The sequence below is a fragment of the Eretmochelys imbricata genome, chromosome 2 (genome assembly GCF_965152235.1).
Source record: "Eretmochelys imbricata isolate rEreImb1 chromosome 2, rEreImb1.hap1, whole genome shotgun sequence".
Classification (NCBI taxonomy): domain Eukaryota; kingdom Metazoa; phylum Chordata; order Testudines; family Cheloniidae; genus Eretmochelys; species Eretmochelys imbricata.
In genome coordinates, this window is record NC_135573.1 from 234,982,930 (window position 1) to 235,007,895 (window position 24,966).

A 24,966-nucleotide genomic window follows, 5' to 3' on the forward strand; every position below is an offset into this window, starting at 1 on the left:
GGGATAAAATTAATAAGAGTGTTGACTTGTGGAGCACACATTGAGATTGCCACTGGATTAAAATGTCTTCTAATATAGAAACAGTATGCACTAAAATAAATAAATAAAGTTGTTGATGGAGATAAGCTGCTAACCTGGCTCTGTGCCTGATCCAAAGACCATTGAAATCGATGGAAAGTAGACTTTAGTGGCTTTGGATCAGGCCCTGTTTTGGGATGAATACTACTACTTGTTTGCCCAAATACCAAAGTGGTGGCCATCCTCATTCAGTTAACATATGACATGGTACTAGCATAAAAGGGCAGAATGCTGCAAAATTTCATTAAAATATTCAAATTCTGTTAAAGGTAAACTTCATTGCTAACTCAGTTATTCCTAGCCTCTGCATACCGGTTCTTTCTATTGTATTGCATACAAAACATCCATATAGAACTTCCTAAGAAGTGCCTTGATATTTAGAGGAAGTGATTGCACACTTTCACATAGATATGCCATTGGTTTCAGAGTACTCAGCACTTGTGAAAAACAGGCCATTTCTTTACTTGCCTAAATATGGTTTTGAGTGCCAAGAATTAACTACCGAACGTTGAAAAACTTGACCACAAGTTAAAAATGTGTGATATGATATTGATATGAATGATATGTATGTAATACAGTAGGAAGGACAGGGACAGAGAGAGGCTAGGACTTACTAGTTAGGCAATGAATTTTTAACGTTTAACAAAATTGTAATATATTTGAGATTTTGCACCATTTTCTTCTCCTTTTAATTATTCATATCAATTAATAATTGGCTATGGAATAAACACTTTTTGGTATCCAAGGAACAACAAGAAGTATTATTCATCCCCAAATATTCAGGTTGGCAAATTATTCCCACCAGCAGCATTTTAAAGTTCATACTCTTTTGAAGATGGTCAAATCATGTGGCAATGCTAGTGTATGTGCATTATTCTTAATACCTTCACAGAGCACAAGGATCATTCATTTTTTAAAGTAGAATTCATTTTCATTGCCTAAAATACACAATGCTCTTGATGAGATACTAGCTTTGACTTACCACACAAGTATTTTAAATCAAACATTGAAAAAAAATGTGAATGGACACTAGTAATATAAACAAAAGTAGCACTGTAATAATTATAGTTATTGACTAAAGTTCTTTAATTTTCCAAATAAAAGAATCCATGAATGTAACGGGACGCGACTTACCACCGCAGAGCCTCCTGCTGGCCCTCCTGGGAATTAGCTCGGGAGTTGCGAGTACGCCCTTCTCAGGTGTCTCGCCCATTGTCTCGTCTGTCTCCGCCTCCAGGACCCACGTTGCTCCCTGAACTGCGTCGTCTTCTTCTGGATACAGCCCTCTGGAGGTGTCCCAGTTGGTCCTTTCCCCCCTTCCGGGGGACCGACAGTCCTTAGTCCAACCACTTGCCTCATTGACAAACTGTAGTCTCAATTCTAGCCGCTCATCTCAGTGGCAAACTGCAGTCTATACACTGGCCACTCCCCTCAGTGGCAAGTGGGGGCGGGTGGGGGAACCTGTGCCCACACGCTACTCCGGGTCCTGATTCAGGGACCCTATAGCTGGCAGCCACGTATTGCCCCTCCTCCAGCTCTGCCATTTCCTTCCCTGAGCCACTTCCCGGCAGCCCTAGCATCTTCCCCGCCCTTGTATCAAGGCCTCAGTCTGACAGCCATCAGCCTGGAGCTTTCTCTTACTCTGTTGACCCTGGCCAGCACTGCTCTGTCCATGGTGCTCCAGCCTTCTAAGCAGCCAGTCCTCCTCCCACGTCCTTCAGGGAGTGATCGCCTCCACTCTGCTCAGCAGCCCCTTCTGATATGGGTCAGCCTGGCTCTGATTGGCTGTTCCAATAAAACTTCTTCTGATTGGCTGGCACTATAAGCCTTTTCCTCATTGGCTGCCTCCTGCGCAGCCTCCCCAAGGTGGCGTTAACACCGTACCTATCAGTGAGGGACAGCAGCCCCATCACAATCAACAATTATAATATTGCAAAGGCATTCGACCTGTATACAGTGTTTGCTCTCAGAGGTAGAAATACTATAAAAATGTTTGATTACAAGTTATAAAAAACCTGTTCTGATAAACTAATATGAAAATCAGCAATCTTTGCATTGTCAGAAAGAATTTGCAAAGTGATGATTGATCTACCAATAATCTGAATACAAATTAATAAATAATTTTGATTGTTAGGGCAGTCAAGTCTCCTGCTTCTGCTAGGGTGGCCTGCATTAGATTTTCCACACTAAAGCCTTTTGGCAATGCCTCACACGTTATAGACACTGTCTGTGATATCCTGGAAGGCTTCCTCCTCAAGTCTGTGAACCCACCTGCAGGTAGAGTACCTGCTGTGCCATGCTGCCAAGGGACACGGGAGGCTGAGTGTGGTGCAAGAAGCAGCAGTGTGGAAGCAGTGGATCCTTTGGTAGATGCCCTGAATGGCCAGTGAATCTGTCCCTATGAAATTTCCTTCAAATTAATTATTCTGCATTATGTGGTCACAGATTATAATGGCTATAAAATTAACAGTCCCTTTGCCTGTTGTTAACAGGTTTTGCTGTGCAAAGTTTTTATGAGATGTGAAATTATTTTGCACAGTTAATCTGAAGCAAATACAGAAATCTTTCAATGTTATGTTCAGATTATGATTGGGAAATCATATCTATGTATTTAAAAGGCTCTGTCTTTTCAAGAGGCAGTCTGTGTTTGTAGTCTGCATAGATATCTTCAGCAGTATTAAAAAGTCTGTCACAGATGTGGCTTGGCAGAGCTCCTGCAAGTGACCTTGCACTAATAACAAGATTTAGAAGATGGACAGAATGCTTCCACCATTCAGTAAGGTCTCTGGACCACAGAATACCTGGCTCATACATATGCATTGAGAGCTCTGTATCCAGTGTAGATGATGCCCCAACAAAACCTGCAGTGAATGTGCATTGTTCTTCACTGGCAATTCTCACTCTTTTCCTTCCATCCCCGTCAGCCGTTGTTGTCTTAATTAGTGGCACAGACATTGGCCTTCTTTCCTGCCAATGCTTGTGTCGTTACTGCTTTTGGATCACAGTGGTGGTGGGGATTAGAACTGAATGGTGGTCATTTAAAGCATAAGTTCCTCATGCATGTAATTGTATTAACTTGTGCTGATTCCACATAGTTGCAGTGTGATTAGTTATAACTCAATATTTTGTGTGATCTCTTCCATTAGTGGGCATCTTCATGGAATAGCATTGAATTACCGTAGCTGTTTTGACATAGCCTTTTTGTTCCCAGATCTGTCAGCAGTATCCAGTGTGTTCCAATAATGATCTTGCTTGCTTGCTTTGTCTTCTGAGTTTTATGTGTTTTGACTTACTGTTAAAACTAATAAAATACCAGCGATTATAACTTTAATAAAATCACTTGTATGCTTTTTGAAATAATAATTATTTGATCAAGTGAACAACCTGAGTGTTCTTTGCCATCAGCATTTAACCTGATAATATGCCTGATGATGAGATGAAAATATTGTATAAAAAGCAGTGTGCAATTTTTGGTGAAGGTTTGAGCTAAGAGTTGCTCATGTGAAATGAACATTTTTCAGGTTCATAGCTTTGCCTAACTAAAATACTGTCAGGCCGTTCAGCATGCTTTGTCTTACTTAGAATTTAAACAATTGGTTATGATTACAGAGCTAAATTGCTGTTGGAAAACACTGTTTTAAATTGGTATTTTAAAATTCTGTGTAAAACTCCACTTAAGCTATAAATGCTAAGTAAAGTGTAGAACAGCAAAGCTCTCCATGCCTAACAATGACATGTTTCTTTCCCATGAGCCACAGGGTAACATTCTGCAGATTACGGGATGGCTAGTACACAGCTGGTGGCCCACAGGTGAGTCCCACAAAGGCTTGCATTGCTGAATCTCCATCCTAAAGGCTAAATTGTGGTTTTGCAACTAACTGAGTAGCTGTACTGCTGCAGAAAAAGAGCAGGGATGACATTGTGCCTCAGAGTCACAATGGATATGTCTGCACAGCTGCTGGGAGTGAGTCTCGCAGCCCAGGTCTACAGAAGTGTGTTAGCAGAGCTTGTACTAGTGTTCTAAATATAGCAAAATGGCTGTTCTGGCTTGGGCTGGATCTTGGGGTCTGAAGCACAAGGATGTGGGGGTGGGTGGGCATCAGAGCCCAAGGTACAGCCCAAGCCCGAATGTCAAAGCAATGTCTACACAGCTATTTTCAGCACATTAGTCTGAGCCCTGCTAACTTGAGTCTGTTGGCACGGGCTGCGAGACTCCCAACCGGTGTGTAGACATACCCAATATGGTCCCAGGTCCTCCCCTTGCCTCAAGGAAAGTAAGCTACACCAACACTGTACTTGGCATAGACTCTTTGCCACCCCCCATTTGCATTTCCCAGCTGCACTGCCTGGGGCATTTGGGGTGGGGGAAACAAAGGCAAACCTTCTACCACTCTCCCACCTCTGCCCACACAGTTCCTGCCCACCAGTATGGGAGGGGAAGTTGCAGCCCTGCAGAGACTTCTCATTCCACCTTTGTACTGCTGCCCATAATATGCGTAGCCTCTGCAGGGGAGTAAAGGCACACAGAGTGAGTGGAAAATTTCATACTAAAGGAGAGGGTACCAGCAATCCACTCCACTTTGTTAGTTAGGTGTTGCCCCTTACTCATGGGAAAGTTGCCACAGCGGCCACCAATTGGACAAAGTTTGCGTGTCCCTGGCATATTAATCCAGTCATTCTGTGCTTGGAGACTCTTCAGGTTAACTGCTACTTTCTGGAGTTTGAATTTTGGAGTGGTTTGAGGAAGTTTTAAGGTCTGATCTATTTCTGGGGTATTGTTTTAAATGTCACTGATGGTGTCATTACATTAAGTCATATTAATCACTTCCACTGTGAATGGTAATGCTTTCATTTGGTTGGCAGCATTTCTCTTACTTGTTACAATAAACTAATTCATGATAAAACTGAGAGGCCTGGTGGTCAAAGTCAATGACAGTCATGTCAAGCATGGCAGATATGATCATTTAAAAACTTCTTCAGTTAAACTAATATACTATACAGTGGTTATATAAGATTATCAGTGCTGCTTATAAAGCAGTCTGTATTATGGCGCTGCAACTCTGTGCAGGGTAGCATCACTACAGACCCTTATGTTAATGAATACAAGACTGACATAATTCAACCATATAAGAAGCTGTCTGATCCAACAGAACTGTAATTTTTTGTGACTACCATTTTGTGTAGATGACATACAGGATAATGAGTTACGTCACTCTCAGGAAGAAAGGCTACAGAAATCCCAAATGGTAAGTTTTCTGAAATTCATAAAAAATCTATGAATCAAAAACAAGATACACTGGAAATAGTGTGTGCCAACAGAATTTGCAGTGGCAGAGATTTGACAAGGAGGCTGCTGGTGGAAGACTTCTCACCATCCTGGAGCTAGCCAGCTGAAGAATAAATAGTTCATTCTCTTGGAGTCCACAAAGAGCAGAAAGAAAGAGTCTGCTCCACAACGGAGTTTTTCCTCAGCAGGAACTAATATATTTGAGGAAAAATGTATTTGCTGTGAGTAACAAGATCAGTGTGCCATATCCTCAGCGGTGTGAATCAGTGTCATTCTGTTGACTCTCAGATGCATGCATTTAGCTTGTGGATGAATATAAGAATGGCCATGCTGGGTCAGACCAATGGTCAATCTAGCCTAGTATCCTGTCATCCAACTGTGGCCAATGCCAGGTGCTTCAAAGGGAATGAACAGAACAGGGCAATCATCAAGTGATCTGTTGTCCAGTCCCAGCAACTGGCAGTCAGAGGCTTGGGGACACCTAAATCACAGGGTTGCATCTATGACCCATCTTGGCTAATAACCATTAATGGATCTAACCTTCATGGACTTATGTAATTCTTTTTTGAATCCAGTTATATTTTTGGCCTTCACAGCATCCCCTGGCAAAGAGTCCTACAGGTTGACTGTGTGTGTTATGTGAAAATGTACTCCCTCTTGTTTGTTTTAAACCTGCTATCTATTAATTTCACCAGGTGACTCCTGGTTCTTGTGTTATGTGAAGAGGTAAATAACACGTTTTCTCCATACTATTCATGATACTACAGACTTCTGTCATATCCCTCCCTTGGCCTTAGTCATCTCTTTTCCAAGCTGAACAGTCCCAGTCTTTTTAATCTTTCCTCATATGCAAGCTGTTCCTTACCCCTCATCATTTTTGTTGCCCTTCTCTGTACCTTTTCCATTTCTAATATATCCTTTTAGAGATGGGCAACAACAACAGCACACAGTATTCAAGGTGTGGGCATACCATGGCTTTATATGGAGGCATTATGATATTTACTGTCTTATTAGCTATCCCTTTCCTAATGGCTCTTAACATTCTGTTAGCTTTTTTTACGGTCACTGCACACTGAGCAGACTTTTTCAGAGAATTATCCACGATGACTCCAAGATCACTTTCTTGAGTGGTAACAGATAATATAGAACCCATCATTTTATATGTATAGCTGGGATTATGTGTTCCAATGTGCATTACTTTGCATTTATTAACATGGAATTTCATCTGCCATTTTGTTGCCCAGTCACCCGGTTTTGAGAGATCCCTTTGTAACACTTTGCAGTCTGCTTTGGACTTAACTCTCTCAAGTAATTTAGTATTGTCTGCCAACTTTGTCACCTCTCTGTTTATCTCATTTTCCAGATCATTTATGACTATATTGAACAGAACTACTCCAAGTACAGACCTTTGGGGGACACCACTATTTACCGCTGTCCATTCTGAAAACAGACCATTTATTCCTACCCTTTGTTTCCTGTCTTCTAACCATTTACTGATCCTTGAGAGGGTCTTCCCTCTTATCCCCATGACCGGTTACTTTGCTTAAAAGTCTTTGGTGAGGGACATTTTCAAAGGTTTTCTGAAAGTCCAAATACACTATATCCACTGGCTCACACTTGTCTACGTGTTTGTTTACCCCCTTAAAGAATTCTAATAGATGCATTCATGTGGTTCCCATTGACTTCAGTGGAAACTCATTTCAGGCTAGAATTTGGCTGCTAGGGGATAAATAGAAGAAAGTATGATAGGTGAAATCCTGCCTCATTGAAATCAATGACGAAATGCCTGTATGCTTCAGTGATGCCAGGATTTCACTCTATGACTTTTATTTTATTTCATTTATTTTTATGACTGAACATGCTTGAATAGATGAGAACACCAGAATTAGAAGGGAGTTCTCAGTCTCTGAGAACATAATACCTAGTCTCTGCTATCACAGTGCAGAGAAAAAAGACATTTATCTGCCTTTAAAAAGTAAATGATAAACATTTATCCTTGTGATATGTTCAAGAAATTCCTTAACTGCTGCACCTAAACTGAGCAAAGAAATGTGTGCTGTTGTGGACTACCTTTGTTAAACTCTTCTATTGTGTCTTATTCTCTCATTTCATTCTCTAAGGAAGGAGTTAACCTTATTATGCAGAGCAGCTTGACTTGTTTCATCAAGCCATTCATGTGGAAATACAGAATTTGATAGCCTTTCCTGTATCTTCAAACATTTAAAATACCTGAGTCAGGCTGGTTGCATTTTTGAGTCATATTACTGTGGTGCTGAATTCATATTTTTAACCTCTTTATTTTAAAACAGTACAGGCCAAATTTACTTGATGCCTTAATCAATTGTTTAAGTTACATGTGAGATGTAATACCACCTACCTTATATTATATCATGTTAGTTGCTTCCCCTCCCCCATACTCTCCTTTCACTTCCTTGATGTGTAAGTATCACCTGTTTTGTATACCCACTGAATGCCAGATTAGTACAGTTACACTGTTTTGTCACTTACACTTGATTTCTGACCCACTCATACCTGATGAGCAATTTCTGCATTATTTGTCACCAGTGAATTAACTTAGTCCTGTACATCTCAATTCTTCAGTTATTATGACCTTAGATTTTTCCAACTATGTTATTTATGACAAAATGCAGGAAATGCAGGAAAAAACTTCACATCTATTTGACTTCTTTTTACTGGTTTTGATATTGTGATTATATTGATTCAGAGGTTATTCAACCATAAATCATTTAAAGATAAATACAATATTCACTGTGTTGGTAAATGTAACACTATCAGATCATTGCAAATATACAGTTGGATGCTTCATTCTTTGGAATTGAATGCATAATTTATAGGTTAATGGAATACATTTGTGAGTCATCATATTGCACAAATAATCTAAAGCTGAAAACATAAAGTTTGCAAACCATGTCTTGGATTTCTGAAATAAGCATATTTTGTTAACTATGCAGTTAGCAGTTAGTTAGTATCTCCTTATTAGCAAACCTAGGAAACCTTTTGACAAACCTAGTTTGATTTTTGAGAAAGTAATTTACGAGAACCAATGGCTGGAAGTTAAGCCAGACAAATTCAAATTAGAGATATGACACACATTATTAAGAGTGAGAGTGACTGACCATTGGAACAAATTACCAAGGGAGGTGGTGGAATCTCCATAGCTTGATGTCTTCAAATCAAGACTGAATGCCTTTCTAGAAGTTATGCTTTAGTCAAATACAAGTTATTAGGCTCAAAACAGAGGTAACTGGGTGAAATTCTACGGTCTGTGTTATAAAGGAGGTCAGACTAGATGATCTCATAGTCACTTCTGGCCTTTAAAAATCTGTGAATCTAAGAATTTATTTGACAAAGTTAGCCTCTTTCTCTGTTTTGCAAATTGTCCATGAACTGATCGTGTTTTGTTGAATTTTAGTATTAAGAAGTTGTTTGCTGAATAATCCGTGAATAATGCTGTCACTGTTTCATGAACAGTTGATTGTGCATCTCCAGTATTCAAAATCTGAGCTGTTTTGATTAGATACATTGATCACATAATATATTTCTGTTCCTGGATTGGTTGAATGTAATTCTTAATTGGGTTTCCAATGCAAACAGCAAAGAGTTCAAAATTTACTTTTTATGAATATCCTGGAATATTTGATTAAAATGTGTGGGTTTGGCAAACTTTTCCCATCAATTTACTAGACCATTTGTGGAATGTGAACCCAAGAGAGAGAGATCACAGTTACCGGAAAAAGAAGAATACAACCTAATGTTTTGCAGTATTCATCCAGCTTTGTTTTTTGAGTTTATCAGAAAACTTGAAACCAGGTGATTTCATGTTTCAGCTTTTTATTTTATTTTTTGTGTGAACATGTCGAACACTTCTATTTTGCAATGCTAACTTTTGTATGGATTGATTGGATCCAGAGTAAGTTAGCAAAGGTATTTGGGATAGTTTTCTGAAATTTGTTGTATATGTGGAGAGAGAGTTAGTTAATAGTACAAATACTTGCATAAAATCTTTTTTTTTTTTTAAAGCTAGAACTGATTCATAAAAAGAAAAAAAAATGCAGGTCTTGTTTAAGAGTGAAATATACCCCTTGCAGAGAGCTTGTACAAGGCCTATGCGCCACTTAAGCTGTATGACCTGATTCTGCGGTCAGATTTGTGTGAGCAGCCCATTACACCAGGGTGGATCCTCATTGACCTCAATCAACTCACTGGGGTTACTTACACGAGTAATGTTATGCACTTTAAGTGTTTGCTGCATTGTGGACTTGAGGCCTGATTCAACTGCCATTTTGAAGTTAATGGAAGGACTCCCAGTGGGAGTTGGAAAGGTCCAGCAAAACACCACTCTTCAAAAGCTCTAGCCAAACTGCTTTTCAGTTTGCTCTTTCTCTGAGGCCCTGTTTCAGTTGCTGTTCCTGTAGGTACTAGTCTTACCCCAAACATGCCAAAGATCTCTTGTGTTTTGGGTGTCAGACATTAGTCATTTCCCCCAGCAAGGTGTCTAGCCAGAAACAGCATACAGCTAGAGTCCACTTGTCTGAGATTCTAACGTGCAAACAGTAGGACCATTCTTACGCAGCACATATTAAAAATTATCTGTTTATTCAAGTCAGTAGGTTTAACAAAGTGACTGTGAATGTTCCAGTTCCTTGCCTGCACACGTTTAGTGAGACTGGCCTGGGTGCAGCTGTTAGACCTTTTTGTTGTTGTTTATTTTTTATTATCATTACACCTAGGAGCCCCAGTCAAGGATCAGACATAAACACAAAGCCTCTTCTTTTTCCATGTCAAAGGCTTTTATTTTAATCCAGTTGTATTAGTTTAATTCATTCACCACCTTTTCCACTATAATGTTTCACTATAGCTGGTCAATATTTTTCAACTTTTGAAAAGTCAACATTTTAGAAAAGGGAAATATTTTCTTTAAAAAAAAATTTCTCCCATTTTTACTACCTCTGATATTGACTCCTGATGTTGGCCTAACCAAAATTGTTTAGTAGAAAATTCATACTGTAAATAATTGAGTTTCCATGAAATTGTGTTAGTCTCTGAGTATTCTAAAATGATCCAGCTCTCCTTCCAAAGTAAAAAAAAATTGAAGCCCAAAATTCTGCCCTCTTATACTTGTGAAATATTAAAGGGAGTGCCTGGGTGTACATGAGGTAGAATTTGGTCCAAGATTTTTAAATATTCCAGCTAAATGGGAGACATAACTGTTGTGATATTTTCCAATTCTCCTCTTCTAGCAATTTAAACTGAAGTGTAACAATACAATGAATAGAAGACTATTTCATCTTTTTTCCCTGTCAGAATTATTTGTTGGGGTTTTCAGGAAAATTGTAACACAGAGCTATCTAAGGCTGTGTCACATTTTGATATAAAATATTCATGCAATGAGGATACTCTGTGGCTGTGGAATTAGGAACACTGCAATATTCACAAAATCCAGTAGAATCTAGATTTTGTTCAACTTCAAAGGAAAAATATATTATCTATAACAACATGTAACCTATTATAATGAAGAAAAAGAGCTATCACAGAACTCTTGCCTGCAAAGTATTTCCTGGAACATGAACACTGAAAGATGCATGATATGTCACCATTTATAAACTCTCTTACCCCTTTAATTGCTATTTTGTCCATTGTTAAGGGGGCGAAGATAGTTTACCAGAGCTGCTCATATTGAAAATGTTGATTTTTTTGCACCTTCAGATCCACTTAATCTAAACTAAAAGAAAAGGAGTACTTGTGGCACCTTAGAGACTAACAAATTAATCTAGACTGATTGCTGTTAACATTCTTTTCCTTATCAAAAGAATTAGCAGCTGCTAATTAGCAAACTTGATTTTTTGGTGCCTTTGGACTCTCATTCCCATACCACTTTGATCTTTATTTTTCTCTCTGCTGCATCAACAAGCAGTCTGAATAGCTGTAGGGTGAAGGTGAAATGCAAAGGAAACAATGGATTTGTGACCTTTTTTCCTCTTGTGTTTATTAAAGGGCTGGATGATTTTTCACAATATATTTATATATCCATTTTCTGTTTATTATTTATTACTTGTATTATAGTAGCACTTAGAGGACTCAGCCGAGGCTGGGGCTCCATCATGCTAGGCTCTGGATGCACACATGATAAGAAACGGTTTCTGTCTGCCAAGACAGGCAAAGGGTGGGAGAAAGGCAGTATCATCCCCATTTTACCTATGGGGAACCTGAAGCACAGAGCTATGAAGTGACTTACCCAGGAGTGATTTATGCAGGAATTCTGCGGCAGAGCCTGGAATTTAACCCAGGTATACTGAGTCCCAGTCAAATGCCTTAATCATAAGCCCATCCTCTCTTTGTTTGTGTTTTACATGAGAAATTCTGATATGTGTGTACTGTTTTTTTTTTCTGGAAGACTGTTTGGAAAATGAGAGATTTAGCAGGATCATGAAAGCACTAGTACTAGAAAGTGGAACCTGAGGAGATGAAGAACAGGGATTTTTCATTAGACTGTTCAAAGCCTTGTCTACACTTCAACGTGTTGCTGCTTTAATATATGCTGGCATAGTTAGAGGCAAAACTCCACTACGTGTAGGCACAGTTATACCGGTAGAAAAGTGCTCGTAGTGGTATAAGTGCTTATTCTGAATTGGCAAAATGAAATAAACTATGCCTGAATAAATTCTGGTTTAACTGCATCTACAGTGGGGCTCTTATGGGTATCGATTAAAAAAAAAATCACACCTGCTACCAACATAATTATGTTCATAAAACTTTTTAAGTGTAGGCCAGGCCTAAGACCTCGTTTCTTGTTTTGTTTTTAACACCTGTTTCTTCCCAACCCTTGCTCAGGCAATTGAGTTAAAGATCTAGTTGTTAAACACCCCTCCACCTCTTCAGTTAATGCTGGAGAAAGCTTCCATTGATGTGTAGGTTTTGCTTAAACCATTCATCCCAAAGGTAATATTGTGGAATTGACTGGTTTTTAAGTAGAGGTATATTTTATTTGTATAGGAAACAGGGTTTGTGAAAGGACAAAACGTTATGTATGGTATGAAAAGGTTCTGATAGTGGATTTAATGCTGCTTCAATCATTTTGGCAAGGTGGTCCTGATGTTCAGATTCAGTGAAAGGTAATCTTTGTATGATTAGAATTGGAACTCATTTCACTTGTTCTTATTTTCTAGGGCAGAGAATTGAGGGACCTCAGAGGAAGTGTAAGGACTTCCCCTTAAGTGACCCCCACTTAAATAGGTAGAATATTTTTGCTTTTGATGAAAGACTCCTTAGATATTTTTCATTAAACAGTTTTTCTTGTGTAATTCCACTCATTCTGTTACCCCATTATTTCAAATTGGTGTGGATCTTGTGTTTAGAGTGATGAATTTTGTACTGGAGAATTTGGCTTCTGCATCTCTGATAGATCAACACAAAGACCCAGCTGTTTGTTTTGTTCTCTTTACTCAGAGAGGTTTAAGGCTTCATCTATTCTTACAAGTGACTGTTGGCTGTGGTACGGGAATTGAAAAAGGATATGTATGGAGCGACACTCCAAAAGTGATGAAAACCGTATGTGCCAGCTGGTCACTTCTGCCCATCAGTTGAATGAGCTTGAGCGTAACTGTCATCATTGCAGTTTGCAGGATCTGAATGGCAAGAAAAAATACAGAGGTGAAATATGACAGGGGGAAAATAACTGATAAACATAATGACAAACTGAAATCAGTACATAGTTCTTGCAAGAAGGGCTATCGTTATAGCTTATTTTGTTTGTTTTGTAGTTGAATATGCATGTGTGTCTATAGGAGTGTGATCATCTGCATTATGTTCTTTTCCTTCCTTTCTTCTTTCTCACAGTGCACGCCAATTAAAGGTCTTGGATTTGTTCTTGGAGCCTACAAATGCATTTGCAAGGCTGGATTCTATCATCCCAACATCTTTTCAGTGAACAGCTTTCAGAGTAAGTGCTTTTGCTTGAGTTTTTAAAAAAAAAGAGAAGGAAAAAAAGAGAAATAGCATTAATAATGCAGGACTTCTTTTTATCCTTGTCAGGGTTATACAGTAAATTCCCAATGGCCTGCAACTGTAGGATTATATAATCACTTAAGGAGTTTTAGCCCTTTGGTTTATCATTTGTGATACGATTGAAGATTCTGTAAAACATACCTACTTTAATCATGTTTGACTTGTAAATTAATTTTAAAAATATGAAAAGAAATCTTGCTACCAGGGAATGAAGATTTCTGGCATCAATATTTGTGCACAGACTGTGAAGAAATAAATAAATATTTGTTTTCCCTTGTATTAGTGCAGAGTTGATGCTTTAGTTGCTGCCTCTTTGCATTTTTAATTGTCTTAATATTATCTGAGCTGTATAGGAAAATCCAAGCTATAATTTTGTGCAAAATGGTTATTAGAGGTGGTTGGTGCTGAGAAACTGGTCATTTGTGTGATGTGCATAACATGACTTCTACAGGTTTACTGAAAACACATGAGGTGAATGCTTGGTACATTATCCTGTTTTGCCACAGGGGGAGAGACTTGATGATGAATATCAGGAAAGCTGCTAATCAATTTATATACTGTTTCCCAGAATGCACACTATTTAAATGGTAGTGAGCCCATCATCTCACTTGCATGATGCTAACTGAGGCCCGGTCTACACACAAATTTTGTACTGGTGTACTATTTAAGTTAAGAGAGTAGTTATACCAGTCCAACTCCTAGTTTGAACACATTTATATTGTATATAGGTGCCTTTTACTGGCATGGCATATTCTACTTCCTGTACAGAAATAGCTATATAGATATAAAACACCTTTATACCAGGTATAACTGCGTCCACATGAAGGGATTGTACTACTTTAGCTAAGCTGGTATAGTTAAACTAACAGGACCTTTTGTGTGTAGACAAAGCCTGAAACGGGTTAAGTTTTCCCCTTGTAGTGTCTTAGTCATAGATGCTTAATTGCTTTTATTTCTTTAAAGCTACCAGAAAAAAATAGCTTGATACAAGGGAACCATGGCCTGAATGTGTCATGAGTAGTACCCTAGGGCCATGCCTACACTTAGAAGCTTACAGTAGCACAGCTCAATGAGCGACAGTAGCTACGTCGGTGGGAGAAGTGTCTGCTGCTGACACAGTACTATGCGCACAAGCACTTATGCTGGAAAAACGTATGTCACTTGGGGGGGGGGGGTGTTTTTTTTCACATCCCTGAGTGACTTAAATTTTGCTGACATAAGTGCTAGTGTAGACATGGCCCTAGGAGTCTGAATAAATTTAACCATCTAATACATTCCATTTATACATCTCTCTCAGTGGTTCCTCACAAAGTTACTTAATGAGCCGACTTTGTTACTTATGTTATATCACTTCCTGTCCTCTGGTTATATTTCCCTCCTCCCCCCTTTTTTTACAATCTTTAGAGGAGAAACTCGTTCTCGTGTTTTAATTATATCTGAAACCACTGGGACAAAACACCCAAATTTGTAAGTGATGCACACGTGCACCATGGATGGGTTGATTGCATTATTGCATTTGAACTCTCAAGTGAACTGGATGGTAGACTGCAAGACTGCCAGGTTCAAAACATCCAGGTTCTTACTTCGTATTTCTGTTGGTATACAGGTATGGTGGTATATGTTTACTTGAGTAAAAAGTTACAAGCACTGCAGAAGCAACAGAATAGGGGCCCTTTTTAATGGTAGGAAAGGCTGACATTCCCATGTCTGTTTGAAGCCATCCTGCACTTTGTAGGGGTATCCACTGGGTCAGCCTATCAGTGGGTAATTAAATAGGTCAATCCTGATATGGATCCACAAAGAGATCTCAGTCTTGCCTCATTACATTATATCATGTATGTAAGTATGTATGTGGTATAAATAGTTCAGTATGTTGTTCCAAAGTTTGCATGATTATTTTTGTTTCACTGTTTCATTCATTTTTGTTGAATGCCAGAGTCAAGTGGTAATGAACTGATTTTCTCATTGGGATGGAGACAGGAGCAGACAAAGTACAACTTTGTGATACTTATTTCTCTCTGGGCTTTGCATTAATCTTTTAATGGATTGAGGGTGATGCTTGGTTATTTCTGCTGTGCAGAGTGAGTTGTTATGGAGATCAGGATTTAATTCCTTGAATGTGAATATGCAAAATTAATTCTGTTTTTATAAAAACAAATCCCCAAAACACACCAAAGGGAAGAATGATATATCTAAGAATATCAACAACACTGATCACTAGTACCTGCATATGCTGAAACTTAATGGCCTACCAATTCAGTTCTCCGGGATCACTCTGAACTACCCTGAAACGGCTCTGAATTAACATGATGGAGCTTGAGTTTTGGAATGTTCTCTTTGTAAGAACTACTTTTATTCAGCTAGACTCAGCTCTGTCTGCTAAATCATGTCAAAACTGAACACTGAGAGGCAGATAATGCCCGAAGTAGGGAAGATTATCAAGTGACAGAACAAAAGACATTGATTCAAAGGCAACTTAGCCCTGTAGTATAAAGGCAACAAAAATAAAACAAGGCTCAAGGAGTTACAACACCCATTTGGAGAATGTTAGAGGTGCTAGCTTTAAGATGAATTCCAGGTGTGAATACTGTGGAGTCTGAGTGCTGTTGTGACAGAAACTGTCTGACCTGAAAGTCAGCCAGCATAGATAGGCTTTTAAAGTCTGACGATAAGAGAGATATCTGGGAGAAGTGTAAAAGAAAATGTTCCTAGACCAAAAACATAAAAACTGAGAACCACCAGAGAAGATTCTGAAGGGCCAAGATAAAATTTATAAATAGCAACAGAATTGCATAGTCATTGAGTCTTGAGCTGCCTTAAGTCAAAACATTGACCTGACTGGCGTGTATGTTAGACTGAAATATTTACAAATGATCTTACTGGAATTCTGCACCACATTAGAATGTGTTTAATGTTGTTGCTACCTGGTCACCCATGGTAACTGATGAATCCAGCAGGACCCTGAAGCTTTGCACTACTTTGACAAAGTGGTGACTGCTGCCTTTGATAGGAGTGGAGACCAGCATCTCAGCTAGTTCTTTGAAACATTTCTCTCTCCTAGTCAGCGTCACTTTGGTCTGATTGAGCCCACTGTTCTTCATCCAAGGGCTGATCTCTTGCAAGCATTGGGATGCTTATGTTTTCAGAAAATGAGATCTTTAGGTGGGTATCATTAACATAGTCCACATCCCGTCCAAGTGATCTCATGTAGACAGTGAAGAAGCAGGAAACAAGATAGATGCCTATCGGGACTCTAGGAGTGAGAGTTTCTGGGGAAAGGGGGAACAGCTGCCCATTACCTCTGAGTCCTACTGGAGAGGACTGATTTGAACCATGATAGCACTAACCTGCCTACTCCAACCAGTCAGCCATACCTTGTGGTTGATGTGTTGAAAGCAGCAGAGGGGCTGAGTCGTACAAGCACTGAGCCACTGACCATTGTGAGGAGGAAATCATCTAGTAGTGCTAACTAGGGCTGTCTCCATGCCAGGACCCTGGGTGAAGCCCATTTGTAAGAGATCAGAGATGTTGGCAGATTCCATGCATTGCTGGAGCTTGGTGTAGTCACTGTTTTCTCATTGATTTTGCATAGCAATTAGAGGTTGGGTCAGGCTGGTAGTTGGAAAGGTTTTCTACACCCAGTGTTGGATTTAGGAGGATGAGAGGGACCATTCTGCTTTTCCAGTGCAGTTGGCTCGCTCACTTTCTTAAAGGAGGTGTCGCTCATTTGTAAACAGCCTAATTTGAGAGACTGTGTTCGAGAGCCCCGTATGGATTTAAATGATCTCTGAGAGAGGTTAATTCCAGAGAAATTAAAGCAAACACATCTGACACACACATAACTCTGCTTCCATATAAAGTTTGATAAAGGGGAAACTGCCCCCATTTCCTCTTTCCAGCACTGAGAATTAATCAGCAAACACTAACAATAAATGGTCAAATTTTATTTAGTTGTATAATAGTCTTATAGTAGAGAAAACAAAAATTTTAAACATTTCCCCAAGGTTGTTGTGGGATAAAACTTTTATTTTCAGAATGTTCTTTTGATCTCCAAATCTTGCGGAAAATAAATAAATAAATAATATATACATATATATATATAGTGGTCCCCCTTAAAAGCTTTCAAAATTCTGCTTTTGATAACTGATGCCACGATCTTAATTATAAATATAATTCTTTTTTCTGCCTAATTTCCCTTTTTTGTCTGTTGTAATCACTTTGAAACTTTGGTCAGGTTTTGAGCTGCACTGCAGCCCAGGAGGAGTGGGGTGAAGGTGGCTTTAAGCCAGCTTTGTGCCCTCCCAAATCTAGGCTGCTGCTGCGAGGGCTGGTTTGGGCCCTGGAGTAACTTAGACAGGCCTGGAGAGCTGCCTATGTTAAAACAGCATGTCCCCAGCTACCTTGAATCTTTACAGGACTACCTGCAGAGGTGGAGAAAGTGACTAGGGGCAGAGGCTATTCTAGATTTGATACTGACAGACAGAATCTAGTTGAGAATTTGAAGGTGGAAGGCAGCTTGAGTGAACATGATCATGAAATGATAGATTTCTTGATTCTAAGGAATAGTAGGAGGGAAAACAGCAGAATAAAGGCAATGGACTTCAAGAAGGCAGATGTTAGCAAACTCAGAGAATTGGTAGGTTAAGATCCTGTGGGAAGCAAGTCTAAAGGAAAAGAGAGTTCAGGAGAGTTGGCAGTTTTTTAAAGAGACATTTTTAAGAGCACAAGAGCAAATTATCCCAATGCACAGGAAAGATAGGAAGATGGTAAGAGATTACTCTGGCTTAACCAAGGGCTCTTCAATGACCTGAAACTCAAAAAAGAGGCCACACAAAAAGAGGAAAGTAGGTCAATTTATGAAGAATGGATAGAAAAACCCCCAACACAAACATGTAGGAACAAAATTACAAAGGCCAAGGCAAAAAAAAAAAAAGATTAAACTAGCGAGGGACATATAGGATAAGAAGAAAACATTTTTCAAATACATCAGAAACAAGAGGAGAACCGACGATAGGATAGACCCATTATTCAATGAGGAGGGAAAGACAATAATAGAAAATGCAGCAACACCTGAAATGTTAAATGTCTGTTTTGTTTCAGTTTTCACCAAAAAAAGTTAGCAGTGATTGAACGACTAACATAGTGAACATCTATGTAAATGGGGTAGGATCTGAGGCCAAAATAGGAAAAGAACAAGTTAAGTTAACAAGTTAAGAATTACTTAGACAAGTTAGGTATCTTCAGGTCAACAGGGCCTGACAAAATACTTCCAAGACTACTTAAGGAACTGGTTGAAGAGATCTCTGAACCATGAGTGATTGTCTTTGAGAACTCCTGCAGGGTGGGAGAGATCCCAGAGAACTGGAAAAGGGGAAATATAGAACCTACCTAAAAGGGGGAATAGGTACAATCCAAGAGATTATAGACCAGTCATTTTAACTTTGGTACCCAGGAAAATAATGGAGCAAATAATCAAACAATCAATTTGTAAGCCCCTAGAAAAAAATAAAGTGATATGGATTTGTCAAGAACAAATCATGTCAAGTCAAACGAATATCCTCCTTTGACAGGGTAACAAACCCTGTGGATGGGGTGAGCAGTAGATTTGATACATCTTGACATTAGCAAGGTTTTTGATACTGTCTCACATGACCTTCTCATAAACAAACTAAAGAAATATAGCATAGACAAACCTGCTGTAAGGTGGTGCACAACTGGTTGGAAAACCATACTCAGAGAGTGATTATCACTGGTTCATAGAATCTCAGGGTTAGAAGGGACCTCAGGAAGTCATCTAGTCCAACCCCCTGCTCAAAGCAGAGCCAATCCCCAATTTTTGCCTTAGATCCCTAAATGGCCCCCACAGGGATTGAACTCACAACCCTGGGTTTAGCAGGCCACTGCTCAGACTACTGAGCTATCCCTTCCCCAGGATTGGGAGGGCACAATCAGGCTGGAAGGGCGTATCAAGTGGGGTCACTGAGGAATCTGTCTTGGGTCCGTTTTTGTTCAAGATCTTCATAAATCATTTGGACAATGGCATAGAGAGTACACTTACAAAGTTTGCAGATGATACCAAACTATGAGGAATTGCAAGCACTTTGGAGAACAGAATTAGTATTCAAAATGATCTTGACAAATTGGAGAAATAGTCTGAAATAAATAGGATGAAGTTCAACAAGGACGAATGCAAAGTATTACATTTAGAAAAGAATACCCAATGGCATAAATACAAAATGGGAAATGACTGCCTAGGAAGGAGTACTGCAGAAAAGGATATGGGCATTATAGGGGATCACAAACTAAATATAAGTCAACAGTGTAATTCTGTTGCAAAAAAAGTGATCATTCAGGGATGTATTATCAGGAGTGTTGTAAGCAAAGACATGAGAAGTAATTCTTCTGTTCTACTCAACACTGATAAGGCCTCAACTGGAGTATTGTGTCCAGTTTTGCATACCACACTTCAGGAAAGAGGTGGACAAGTTGGAGAAAGTCCAGAGGAGAGCAACAAAAATGATTAAAGGTCTAGAAAACACGACCTATGAGAAAAGACTGAAAATATTGGTTTGTTTAGTCTGGAGAAGAGAAGATTGAGAAGGGGATGTAACAGTCTTCCAGTACATAAGAGGTTATCATAAAGAGGAGGATGATAAATTGTTCTCCTTAACCACTGAGGACAGGACAAGAAATAATGGACTTAAATTGCAGCAAAGGAGATTTAGGTTAGACATTAGGAAAAACTTTGTAACTATAAGGGCAGTTTAGCACTAGAACAAATTACCTAGGAAGATTGTGGAATCTTTGTCACTGGAGGTTTTTAGAAACAAGTTCGACAAACCCTGTGTCAGGGATGGTCTAAATCAATGTTAGGCAGCCTGTGGCCCATGCTGCTTCCCACAGCTCCCATTGGCCAGGAACGGTGAACCGTAGCCACTGGGAGCTGTGGGCAGCCGTGCCTGTGGATGGTCAATGTAAACAAACTGTCTTGCCCGCCAGTGGATTACCTTGATGGGCCGCAGGTTGCCCATCACTGGTCTAAATAATACTTAGTCCTGTCTTGTTGCAGGGGGCTGGACTAGATAACCTATTAAGGTCCCTTCCAGTCCTATGATTCTATGCTGGGGGTCTGTCTACCCCTAGGGTTGCCAATTTTGGTTGGATGTATTCCTGGAGACTCTAGGAGAATCCTGGAGGGTTGGCAACCTTACTCCACCCCCTATATTCACCTCATGCTGACATGTCCCTTATGTTAGTGCTTCTGGCAGGGGACTTGTAGAGCAGAGTAAGATACATTGAGGGAATTCTCCCCGGCTGGTTCCAGAGCTCTAATGCCTCTCCTATGTTACTGCAGCAGCAGAAAAGGACTACAGCAGATGGGAGAATCCCAGAATCTTACTCTTATATCTAAATTTAAGTCCTAATTCTGCAATAGATTTCACACAGGCAGACCCTGCTCACACCTGTGAAGAGTCTCGTCAACTTCAGTGAGAGTCAGTGTGAGCATAAAATTAAGTGTATGTGTATGTCTTTTCCAGGTTTAGGGCTGTAGACGGCAGACTCACATGTGCACCTCCCACTCGCATGTGCACATACAGCGATAAGCATGGGGAAACATGCATTTGTGTGACAAAGAATGAAATATAATCAAATTCCCCCAAAATATCTAGTAATATGCAACAAAATTTGATGTAAATGTGTGCATTTTATTGCTTCCCTGGGTACTCTTAGTATTCAATATTCATCTGCTGCAGGGACAAATAATGCTGTTCGTTCTAGATGGTGGTACTTAGACAAGGTCCTTGATCTCTAGTGGGGCAGTGAGTGACCATCTTCAATAAATAAACTATACAGGAAGGCTAAAATGAGAAAATTAAAGTAGGACTCACTTAAATTAGAAGTACATTGACCATCAATAGTCCTTGGTTTCAGGCGTTAATCTTGACAGGCCAAAAATAAAAACAGAGTAGAAAGATGATTCTAGAATAAATGCTGATATACAGCCATTTCGTGTAGTCTGTCATCTGAGTTCTGAGTTATTTCAGGACTGACTTTTCATTTCTGCATTTGCCTTAGTTAGCCTTCTACTGTATTCTCATTGTTGTTTAATGTTAGTATTTATAATACACTGAAATGTGGGCAGCGTGCTCAGTGCTGTAAACATCACCAATGAGGCAAAGAAAACTTCAGAAACCTTACAAAACATTTCCTTAATCTGTTTTATTGTTTTATATGCTGTGGGGATTTTAAAAGTCCATTTCTTTGTGTCCTCTGAATTGGCTTCATTGCTGGGATCTTCAGTTCTCCCAAGTGGTTTGATGCCAGTCATAACTCATTTATGTGCTGATTACCAGTCAGGTTTCATGTAATTTACTGAGGTTTTTCTGGATTCCGAGCAGGCACCAAGTTTAACTATTTTAGGATTCGCACTTTCCAGATGTGTTGGCCAAATACCGATTGGATAATTACATTTCACATAACAACAAGAATAGGAAATGTTTTACATGCTGAGATACAAAGAAGAAGAAAAATCATTAATTCTAGCTGAAGACCTGCTGTAGAGCAATTGGTGAATATTTCTGTGATGATCCTGGTAATACCTAGATTTCAGGACTAAACCTAGATTGTCAGTGAGCTAATAATGATTCACAATAGAGTAATTGACAGAGAAATACTTTGCAAATCACTGCCGAGGCTATTTATTTTCCCTTATGTGTTTATCTAGATAATGAAGAGTCCTCCAGACATTGGTTGAAAAACTTCTGAGTGCCTAGGACCTTGCTCTAAGGTCTCCAAAATGTGTGCTGTATCTTTCTTTTTTCAGTACGTTAGGATGGAGCGTACTCTTTTCTGAGGTTTTAAAATATTTTTGAAAATTATTAAAGGTAGCTCTGGTAGTGATGCCTGTTGTTAAGATTGCCCAAGACTTCCCATTGTAAGACTGTGTTTTCAGGTTTATAACTTTGCCAAACTTTAATTACTTGGCCTGAAATTTCCTATGGTGGGCGTCTGCCTCAGGTTGAATTGAGGAAAAACTGCGATGAGATCATGTAACTGAAGACGGCATATGCACAAAGGGGCTGAATTAAGATTGTACACACAGTGGCATTTCCTAACTTTTATGTGCTTGATGTTGCAACATTACTGTTCTTTTAATGTCTCTCTGTGTGTGTGTCTGTGTGCGCTAAGTACTTTAGACATATGACAGGTCCTTATTCTAAAGAGCTTACAGCTGATGGGCCAGCTTGTGCCTTAGGGAGACACATTATTCCCACACCACTTTCTATTTGTGAATACATGGAAGTATGCATCTGTTCATTCTCTCTCTCTCTCTCTGTATTTATTAATATATGTATCTAAATATATATTCCTATGTATGTATAGGTACCTGTGTGTGTTTTGGTTTGTGTAGATATCTATTTGTATGTGAAAATACTCATTATTAATAATATTTTGGTAGTAAATCAATAAAAATAAATACACTTTTGTTCCTCCTTCACTCTACTTTGTCTTTTCTTTTTTTTTTATTGTGTACAGTAACTGGGAGCCTTTTCCTCATACTTTCAATTTTCATTAGGATTTTTCTTCCCCTGAAGATTAATTTTTTAAAATTCCTTTATTTTTATTTCCCCCTTTCTAAGACCAACCTTATTCATCTCTTCAAGACTTCTATACTGATGCTGCCATTTTAAGCTTCTTATTTATCCTTTTAATATTCACACATTCTCTCAATAAATCTTTCATATTCATTTCTATGCCTTCTCCCTTTCCTTTCAGCTAAACTTTTCTTTTCCCTTCACTCAATTTATTCTTCCTTTCCACTGTCCCTTTAGTCTTTTCCTTCTCTGTGGCCCTTCCTTATTCTCTCTTTATTTCTAACTCTTTCAGCACTTTCTATCTTCTTGGTCCTGTGCACGTTGATGTGAAAGGCAAAACTGCAGTTGACTTAAATAGAGCAGGATCTGGCTCCCAGTCATTGCCTACTCACTGAACTGTTTTCTTTTCTTAGCAGTCCCCAGCCAGTGCCACTTTTGGTCAGAAAAGTCTCCTGCTGAAGCCATGTTTGGTCCCAGGATGTTGCCGTAACAGCACAAGAGTGTGGCACAGGGAGTCCCATTCCTGCCAGTGCTGCAGTGAAGTGTTCCTGTTTCATGCATCACTTGAGCTGCCCTCAGTTTGAGTGGATGTTGCATCCCTCAAGTGGGTGAACAATTGGTCAGAGGATAGAAGGTGGAACTCTTCATTTTTGCACATATGCAGAGGGAAATGTTGCCGTCTTGCAGTGCTTCAGGTCACGTAACCTCGGGGATAGGTTGGGTTTAAACTCCCCACCCAACAAATCTCTTGTTCAATGGCAGCCATGACAATAAATAGGAACGTCTGTTAGAGAGACTGTGTGTATGCATATAAAAGTGGCAATGTTTTGTGATTGTTGATAATGGGAAACTTTTTGTCAAATTTTTGAAAAATTTCAGCCAGGCCCAATATATATCATCTGCAGATTAACTGTAAGGAAGAATCTTTCTTAAGTCAAAAGATACTCATCACATAATTACTCAAAGCCAGCAGTGCCTTAGATGCATATTAATGACCTTTTTTTAAAGACAACTGGAACCATTTCACCAGATATGGCTAAACGAAGGTTTGCTGTTGCACTATAAAGCCATATCCTTGGGATATTTGCTGCAACATGCAACTGTTTATCAGCTGTTATCTCTATAACATGTGACATGCATAGACATGAAAAAAAGCTTCCAAGAAAAACTTACAAAAATAAATGCTTGAGAACATGGATTAAAATATATTTTTGACAATTTGTCAAAGTTAAAAATTTAAGAAAAAATTATAATACTTTGTTTTTACATCATGCAAAACTTTTAATCCATAGCCAATATCTGTTGTAAATAAAAATGTAAATTTCTTAATTCTGGTAAATGTGTAAATGCTGTTTTTTCAGCATTTACGATATTACAATATTTTATTGTTATTTATATAGTGACCACAATACAGAATACATTAAAGAAGGGCTTGCTTGTAAACCAGAACTGTGAGGATTAAAGAGATGATCAAGTGACTGAGAAGAAGGGAGAGACTTCTAGCTAGATGGGTAGAACAAGTGAAAGGTGACCCCCATGTATGGAAAATAAGAAGGAAACAGATGAGAGCTTGGAGAATAGGTGGACATGAGGTCAGAGGCAGGGTGAGCTAGCTCATAGCAAACTCTGAAAACCAATAGTGTACTATTAATTCGGATGTGAGGATGGATGGGATGTAGGAAAAATGATAGAGGAGAGGAGTGATGTGGATCTGCTGGTTCTTCATTGGTCTATCAGAAGCTCAGTAAATAGAGATTTAGTCTTTTGCCTCACTCTGACCCTAATGCTGTCAAAGCTCCTAGAATGCTGATAGGCAGAATTACATATATGGGACATGTGGAAAAGAAGAGAAATTCTGGGGTTCAGAAAGGCTGCCAGATTAATGGACTTTGGAACAAAATTAAAGTCGATGCTGAATTTGGTGGCAATGACTTCTCATTCCTCTTGGGTAGCTAATAATTGTGAGATCACTTTTTTGGG

General features: G+C 39.1%; 1 protein-coding gene across 1 annotated transcript in view; it reads left to right on the forward strand.

The window, feature by feature from the left end:
* GPR158 (G protein-coupled receptor 158) overlaps positions 1 to 24,966 on the forward strand; it is a 306,727-nt gene that overhangs the window by 131,809 nt on the left and 149,952 nt on the right. Inside the window, exon 3 of the mRNA XM_077809468.1 lies at positions 13,223 to 13,325. Within this exon, the coding sequence (XP_077665594.1) occupies positions 13,223 to 13,325 (103 nt within the window). The remainder of the gene's footprint in view (positions 1 to 13,222; positions 13,326 to 24,966) is intronic.